The sequence below is a fragment of the Saccostrea echinata genome, unplaced genomic scaffold (genome assembly GCF_033153115.1).
Source record: "Saccostrea echinata isolate AGI-Se365-2 ecotype Australia unplaced genomic scaffold, CSIRO_AGI_Sech_v1 ptg000001l, whole genome shotgun sequence".
Taxonomy (NCBI): domain Eukaryota; kingdom Metazoa; phylum Mollusca; class Bivalvia; order Ostreida; family Ostreidae; genus Saccostrea; species Saccostrea echinata.
Window position 1 is genome coordinate 3,472,043 of NW_026889750.1, and position 9,236 is coordinate 3,481,278.

Consider the following 9,236-nt stretch of genomic DNA (forward strand, 5'->3'; position numbering starts at 1 on the left):
ACGTCATAATGCATTGACTAGCCAGAAAATTACGTCATTTTTGATAGATACACAATCACCAATGGTCTAAATGACTATAAATACATTATCAACAAAATCTAAGCAGTTTCACTTTTTCGGAAATTCACAAGGCCAAGAAAGGCTCTATGTGAACCTTGTTCTTTTTAAATCCGAACATGCAATGTCATAGTCTAGACATGTAAGTAGGTTATTCTGACATATTACATATAGCATGTAGTTTCGAACATACAACTACGTTGACTTCAAGTTTACGCTATGAATGTGTGTATTTTTGATGATTGATTATTATTGTTAAACGCCGAGTCGGCAATATTTCAGCCATATTTCGGCGAATGTGTATTTTTGATGTTTGTAAACTATGCTTTTCCGGCATGGATACTTAAGAATTTATTCTAACTTCGCCCCATTTACACACTGAATTGTCGACGGATTTCTCCATTATTTCCCGATCATGACAAGGAGCACACGGCGGGTGTGACCGGTTGGCAGGGGATGCTCACTCCTCCATGGCACCTGATCCCACCTCTGATGTTTGGAGGTCCGTTTTGCTCTGCTCCTATTTTGTATTGATTAATGGACTTTTGAGCTTGAATACTGTTCGTTATCTCCATATATTTCACTCAGTACTCATGAAATACGATTGGATGTTCTGATTTACAAACTTACAAGTCTCAATTTTTGAACACGATTACCCTCCATATTTATCTTAGAGGGCTGTATTCGAAACTCAGTGCTCCCGGTCAGGATGTACGTTTAATGTTTGCGACTCAAGAGAAAGAATGAATTTAGGCAAGTAGTCATCTCCCAGGTCATTACTTGTTGAATGTAACAGTACTGTTCAGTGTATATTTTAATTTTGTGAAAAACTTTTGACATGAAAACAATTTTAATTGAAAAAATAATAAAAATCTACAAAAAGTTTTCTACTTCTATTTTCATACCTGAAAGAAAAGCACTTTGATAGGATAAGAATCCGTTTTCAGTCACAATCATTTTTACTTTAAGTTTGCAGTCAGGGATGGAAGCGGTACAACGGTCATTGCTATCATCTGTTCAGTACAAAGATGAATTGGTTTGAAGCACAGGTAGCAATTTAATTTATAAGGAGACGAGGATTTTACAAACAGAATAATTAGCAAAGCTTTACTATTTAGTCTTTGAATTTCTCCTCCCAAACAGTTAATTTTTTTTATTTAAATTAAGTACAAGTAATTAAGATGAACCATAACTCATAATTCTCTTTACAGACTCTCTGCAGGAAACAAGGGGCCACTCTTCTGCAAATCAATACTGAGAGAGAAAGCAAGTGGCTCTCAAAGAATTATCCAAAAGGTAATAATAATAATAATACAAAAAAATGAAAATTTATAAGGTCTCAAAGTCCTTAGATCGAAAATAAAAAATTATATGGTAGATTCTTTTTACCAATCTTAATCTTCTTGTCAAATTACAAAGCAAATTCCGTGAATTTTAGATATATTCAAGTATTTAGATATATTCAAGTATTTTTAAATGATTGTATGAAAAAATAAAATGCAGTTTATTACTGGATTGATCTGACTGACATTGGCAAGGAAGGGCAATGGATAGCATTTTCTACTGGGAAAGGACCAACATTTACCGGTTGGAGTAAAGGACAACCAGATAACAGTGGGGGAAATCAAGACTGTGCCCATAATAACTATTCAAAGCTTGGTGACTGGGACGATAAAAGCTGTATGGCAAGTTTGCAAGTGATGTGTGAATCATCAGGTTGTAATATTTATTCTGCATACCTCCATCTCTATTACCCTTATGCAAAGAAAAAAGTTTAAAACATCTAATGTCACTAATGGTCATATGAAAATGATTAAATTACTCCCTTTCCAAAGTAGTTAATTTTGTTTGCTTTTAATTAAAAGTAAAGCATCTATTTACGCATTAACCTGCATTCAACAACTTACCAGTGAATAAATAAATTATTAGATAGTAGGATTTTTAATGAAATTAATTTTAAACAAGATTATCAGAATTGGATGCCATTTAACTAATGAATTACCACAAATTCTATTACAAATCCGTTCAATTCAATTTTAAATGCTACTTCTATTTTTATTGTGTCATTTTTCTTTCAGGATCTGGATTTTAATTCGGTAAGAAGGAGGAAAATTAATAAAAATACAGAAGAACCGTTTTCTCAATGATTTTATTTATGTGTGTTTGCTGATTTGTGCAGTTATACTACATGCTTGATTGTTACCTTCTGTTTTGTTGATCAGAGTAACAAGTGTTGATATTAATAAAAAGGAGAAAGCTAATATTCAATTTAATGATCTGGAGAATGTCAGGAAGCAGTTTTTTTCAGTAGGTCTTATTATGTGTTCTTTTTCTTATGTATACTTTAGTGAAATTTGAGAGTTCTTATCCATCTCAGCTCGAAACAAAAACAACGTGATTTAGACAAAATCGTATTTCACTACTAGTATTTGAAGAAATTGTTTTGACAATTTGAACTCTTCTTTTGGGGATATTTGATACATACTTCATTAGAATAATATAAAAATGATTATTTATATGTATTTTTTGTTAAGATTAAGATCCTCTGTGTCAAGGGATTATATATAAATTTGATAAATTTAATCTACATTTTATAAATACGTACACTTGTAAATGGATTTGAGATTTTGGAACTCACAATCGGATAATCATTATAAAAACAACTACTTTCAGTCCTAGTAAGTTTGACAGCGAAGAATAGTTTTTTCTCCAAGTTTTTTTTTCTTAAAAATTAAGAAGTCCATTCTCCTACGAACTTCGAAAAAATTAGGATTTTTTTTTTCAATTTTACACAATTACAACTGACTTCAAATTACCCTAAATTCCTCCCTCTATACAAACAAACAATAACTGTAGTTACATAGATACATTTCATACTACGCAAGACAAAAATCCCTTCGCAGGTATTCAATTTTCGTATATTTGTTTAAAATATTTAATTGTTCAAAAGTAATGCCTATAATTTTGGAAATTTTATGAGGGTATAAACTTCTCACAGAGGCATTTTTTCATGAAGTTCTAATGTGCAGTTTATGAAGTATGTCTGTGCAAGAAGTCTTTTTTATTTCCTCATTAAATATTTTAACATCTTTTTATAAGCAAATCAGGTTTCATAGGAACGTATAAGTATTCTCTCGCAACCGGAGGGCCACGCTAATGTTTCAATTAAAGAGAAGGACCTAGGGCCTAGCTAGACGGTCACATGGGTTTCTGGAGATATGACCATTTTGGGCCCACCTAAAACTGATATGTGCTTATGTGATAAAACTTTTACAATTTCTTGAACACTCTTATCATTTTCATGGATTTTATCTCACAGAGGATATCTTTTTATCTTTTATTTATTTTCAATAGATGAAAAATCCCACCCTTGGGCTGAACGCTGGAAAATTGCCTATTTTGCGCCATTAGTTTTTGTACATGCTATGAAAAAATTCGTATAAAATCATATTTGGGCAGTGTTAGTCAGAAAGAACACTAGCGCTTGTTCAAGTGATGAAAAAAAAACCCGGCAATCCAGAAAAAATACAAATAAACAAAAGAAAAACTTAGAATCTAAGAGTCAACACTATTGAATACAAAACAAAAAGAAATATAAAAATAGATTGCAGGTTGATATGAAGTTAAACATTTTATTTAAATATTTAGCAATTATAAAATTGTAAGATGGATTACAAGGCTTTTAAGAACATATACCAAAATTACAATCAAATCATCTTAACGTAATACGGTTTCCGCCACTTATATTTTCTTAAAATGAAGTTTGATCTACAAAGATATTTTCCCTGCGTTAATGAATAACTTATGTCAGGTACCTTTTGGAATGAAATACTTTGTTATTATATTTAAAAACTTCGTAGTCGGTGACAATTTGAATATGGAATCCTGAACCATGCAATCACTGGTAATCTGTATTTTGTCTTGGTTCCTTGTACTCGCAATAAGTAAAACGATTAATTCCAATTCAAGCACTACAAAGCAAAGACGATGTTCTTATTAAAAATAGTTTTACATTTTCAACTTTTTTTCTTCCATTCAAGAGAGAGCAAAAATCATAAAGGTAAGGATCTTCTCGTGCAGTTGTTAAGCCTACTAAGGAATAAATTTAATACTAAATTATTTTAAAGATTTTTGGATTTGTCTTTCATAGACAGCTGTATACGAAACTCAGTGCTCTGAATCAGGCTGCATGTTAAATGCTTGCGACAAAAGAAAACCTTTAAAATCAGGTTAATAATTATCTCCTAATGCCTACAAATTACATGTAATACCGCTGCTCAGTGTAATTTGAGATTTGTGAGTCAGCAATTCCTGAGTTAAAAATTTATGAATGTATGTTAACTTATGTTTTGATTAATAAAAAACTAATTGATAGGAAAAATATAAATTTTTAGTGAAACATTTCTCTTTAAACTTTAAGTTTGCAATCAGGTATGGAAGCGGTACAACGACCATTGCTATCACCTGTTCAGTACAAAGTTTCTGAATTGGTTTGATCACAGGTAACCTTCTATGTAGAGATAGCATTTTACAAACAGAGGAATATATGTATATTGACTTTCCATGTTCAGATTTCGCTTTCAAAAAATTAAAATTCTCATTCAAATAGATCTGCTCTTCTGCAGAAAACAAGGCACCACTCTTTTTAAGCTTCAAATCAACCATGCAAGGGAAAGCAAGCGGATTTCAGAAAATTATCCAAAGGGTATATTGAAGAATAATTGTTTACCTACAAATTATGACCCGAAATACCTCATTTGACCAAGCTAAAGTTATAAAGTATCATCAAAAGAATTCATTTCTCAAATTTGGGAAATCTGTAGGCACCTTTCATTTACTAGATCTTGACCTTAAGAAGATTTTTTCATTTACATTTTCTATGAAAAAGTTTGATTCTCTTTGTAAAATCATTTCTACCCAAGAGGTCCTGGTTTAATCAAAGTTGAATCCACTTAATTTGAAAGCGCTTGCATATGTTTGACTTGTAGCTTATAGTTCTTTAGAAGATAATTTAACTATCTCATTATACATATTTATGCAAAACATGGAAATATTGTGCGATTCCATCTTTTATTTTCAATTTTACAAGGACAAATAAAGAATATTTGAAATATTCAACTTGAAGGGATCTACAAATGGCAAGTTTATCCAGATGGATGAAAGTAAATAACAAACTTTAAGGTTTTCTAATCATTTTTGGCTTTTGTAATAATTTCTACGTCTACTCTGCTCTAGCTTTGTCTTGGAATATCAAAGAATTAATAAGAAAGCAGGGGTAAATCTACAAAAAAAAATCCAGAAGATATCAACTTTGCAAAGTTATTCGAAAATGCTTAACACATACAGCTGTATAAACTATTTCATGAAAGTGGTTATTGATTTAATAAGAAGAAATGTATAATATTAGAAGAAAGGAATTTTTTTGAAATGCAAATTGAGTGAATGGGTGTAAACAAAAATCAAAATAGTATTCAAAGAAGCGTGCAAAAAATAAAATATATATATGAAATAGGAAGTTAATTTTAAGCATGAACTTTTATTGAACCGTGACAAGAATTCAAAAGAAATCGAAGTCACAGTATGGGAAACGTAACTTTAAGGAGAAGAAAAATTGAAATTTATGCAATATCCAATTTTTTCGCAATATTTGGTCACCATCAAATTGTTAGATTTTGTCTGAAACCTTTTAAAAAAAAAAACAATTGAATCAATTTGTAAGATAATGCGATTTTCGCCCACTTGTAACCACTTAAATTGAAAATTGATCTCTGTAACATCCATCTGTTAGGTTTTGGAATTAATATACTACATGTATATAAATATAATCGAATACACAGTATATTGTAACAATTTACCTCTAAAGAAACCTAAATAATGCAGCTACTGGTGATAAGTATTTGGTTTGGGTTAACTGTACTTGCACGAAGTGCAAAAAGTTCAATTCCATCACTACAAAACAAGGAGGAGGTTCTTATGAGAAATATATCAGACCTACATTTTCAACTTTTTTCTTCCATTCAAGAGAGAGCAAAAATCATAAAGGTAAGAATCTACTGTTTAAAGTTTTAAGGTATTCACTATACTTAAAAAAACAACAGCTAATTGTTATTCATTTTATCATAGACTGCTGTATTCGAAACTCAGTGCTCTGAATCAGGTTGTACATTTAATGTCTGCAACTCAAAAAAGCCGACAAAACTAGGCAAGTATGCATCTCTTAAGTATTTACACGTTGAATATAACAGTACTGATCAATGTTTATTTTAACTTTTGACATCAAAACAATTCTTAATTGAAATAATAAAAAAGAGTATTCAAAAAGTTTTGAACTTCCATTTTGATAATTTAATGAAAACAATATAATGATTTTTTTTTAAAAATCCGTTTACAGTTGCAATTATTTTCACTCTCAGTTTGCAGTCCGGGATGGAAGTGGTACAACGGCCATTGTTATTACCTGTTCAGTACAAATATGAATTGGTTTGAAGCACAGGTAGCCTTCTAAGTAGAAACATTATTAATTTATCATATCTTTCTAGTTTTTCTTTCCAAATTCATTTTCATTCAGAATTGATATTTACAGTAAAACTTTATTTATCCTTACAGATGTTTTGCAGAAAACAAGGCGCCACTCTTCTGCAAATCAACGACGCAAGAGAAAGCAAGTGGCTTTCAAAGAAATTTCCAAAAGGTATTTATTATGACCGAAACGAAAAGGAAAAAAATCAACGAAAATCCACACTCTTTCAATATTTCAGGGTAGAAATGAATAATATACAGTGTAACTCTTTCAAATAATATTTTTGTCTTCTTATAAAAATATTCATTATTTAAAAAAAATATATTTTTTAATTTTTTAAATTTTTTTTATTAAGTTTTGTATTGATTGTATAAAATTTGGAAATAGTTCCTTACTGGATTGATTTGACTGACGTTGGAAAGGAAGGGACATGGATGACATTTTCTTCTGGAAAAGGGCCTACATTTACTGCTTGGGCTAAAGGACAACCGGATAACAGTGGGGGAAAACAACACTGTGCCTATAATAACTGGACAGGGCGTAGTGACTGGGACGACGGAGGATGTACATATAAAACTCAAGTGATGTGTGAATTATCAGGTTTTATTTTTTTTTCTCTGCATGCCACCATATATATATCACTTTATCATCTAAATTTAAAGAACATGCTTTTGAAATTATTTAGGACATAGTTGTATTATAAGAACAATTTTCCTCCGTTGCCAAACTTGTTAATTTCAATTTTTGTTTGTTAATAACGATTGCATTTACATGTATAACAACTTACTGTTGATCTAACGCGAATAGATATATTATAACAGGGTTTATGTGAATATAAAAAATGAATAAAAAAATCTCCTGAATAGAGAGAGAATTTTTTTAATGTATCGTAGTTCTGATTCAAAAGTATTGTTAAGAATCTTTTTGACTTTGGACCGGGTCTAATTTAGTCAAATATCTGGATTTCAAAACTGCGTTCGCATGGATAATGCTAACAAGTGAAATGGCAAGCCTTTAATTAAGAAGCTCTCCATTTTCACGAATTTCACTCAATCCGGAACATAGGGAAAATATGCATATTTTCAAAAATCAATTCAAGACAAAAACCTGAAAAAAAAGGGGGGGTTCAATCTTGTTACATGGGAAGAAATTCTGTGGATTTTCTCCGGTGTCGCTTTAGACTGAATTCAATCAAAGCGCAATTAACGCTAATCTTTATATTACCCATGAGAGCGATGCGAGACAAATGATGTCAGCAGTGTTGAGGGAAGGATCCAACATTTTTTTCATATTTAATATTAAAGATTTAAAACTTTATTTTCAGAGAACAATTTGAGGCCTTTCATTTGGGGGGGGGGGGGGGGGGTGATTTCAATATCCTACGTGTTCAATAATAATAACGAGCTTAAAATGAAACATATAATTATAGAAAATAAACGAGTAAACAATAAACAAATTAAAATAAAAAGGAAATTAAAATAAATGTTTTAATTTGTAACTCTTAATTTGATGTTAGAAATAAGTATATCACAGGTTACTAATTTTCTTCTACGCATACTAATACGCAAGTAGTGCCAATTAAAAACAGGTTTTTTCATAAATATGTCTTCGGATATATACGGGGTGGAATGGGCTGATTTTAGGGCATAGATAGGAAGGGCAGTGTCTGGGGAAAAGAATTAAAGTTTCAAATATTAATGTATATATGGTAGCAAAATAATTGAGCATATTATAGGAAATGAATGCTATAATTATCAATGACATCCGTAGAAAATATTTGTAAAAGTAATTTTTTTTCTTAGTTCCACCTCTCCAAGATTCTGCCATCAATTGTCTCGATTCACTCTTAGAGGAATATCGATGATTAGCGTTTATAGCACTTGTATTGAGTTCAACTCAAAGCTAAAACGGACGGGATTTCTTGGGATGAACCTGATGCAATTATTATACTTAGAAATAACTACAATTAGATATTACAAGTTGCTTTAAAATTGTATAAATATTCATCGATTGCGTATTTATTTTTTGCAGGATCTGGATTCTGATATTGTATGAAGGCGGGAAAATAATAAAAATACGATTTCATAATATTATAACACTTCTATCTATTTATTTTATTTCTTACACCTGTTTGCTGATTTCAGTAGCTACTAGTATACACTGCATGCTCCATTATCTCCTCCATTTATGCTGATCAGTATGTGTTTGTACAAATAACAAAAAATGATAAAGCTATTAGTCAGCTTAATGATCATAAAAGCGCCAATGTGAACTTTTTCTTCTACTACGTCCTGTGATGTGTTCTTTTCTTCATAACTACTACTCTGGGAAACCTAACTGCTGTAATGCATCAAATACTTTGTACAACGAACAATGATTGGAATTTACAATAAGTGAAGATTTTTAGAAAAATTATTAATTAAACAGCTTGAAGATTCTTTTTGGAAGATTTAGTTAAATTAAATCTTTTTATAACAAATTTTGAAGAATCCAACCTCATAGCACCCCAAATTGCTTCTCCAGTGCATGATATGACTGAATTTAAAAACTCGAACCCCTGAATTCCCGAGAAAAGGGTTTGCAGAGATTTTATTCTATATATTTATTTTTATTTTGCAAAAATTTAGATCATTTTTTGAGATCATATCCCTGCCCTGAG

General features: G+C 30.8%; 1 protein-coding gene across 2 annotated transcripts in view; it reads left to right on the plus strand.

Moving 5' to 3' along the window:
- LOC133183232 (C-type lectin lectoxin-Lio1-like) overlaps positions 1-8,640 on the plus strand; it is a 23,869-nt gene extending 15,229 nt beyond the window's left edge. Inside the window, exons 3-6 of one of the 2 annotated variants that reach the window (XM_061318209.1) lie at positions 1,027-1,106; positions 6,664-6,748; positions 6,965-7,177; positions 8,609-8,640. In XM_061318209.1, coding sequence (XP_061174193.1) covers positions 1,027-1,106; positions 6,664-6,748; positions 6,965-7,177; positions 8,609-8,622 — 392 coding nt within the window. In that variant the 3' untranslated portion in view covers positions 8,623-8,640. Of the gene's footprint in view, positions 1-1,026; positions 1,107-6,180; positions 6,261-6,663; positions 6,749-6,964; positions 7,178-8,608 lie in introns of those variants that run through there. The other variant, XM_061318192.1, reaches the window with a different exon arrangement.
- The last annotated feature ends 596 nt before the right edge of the window (positions 8,641-9,236 follow it).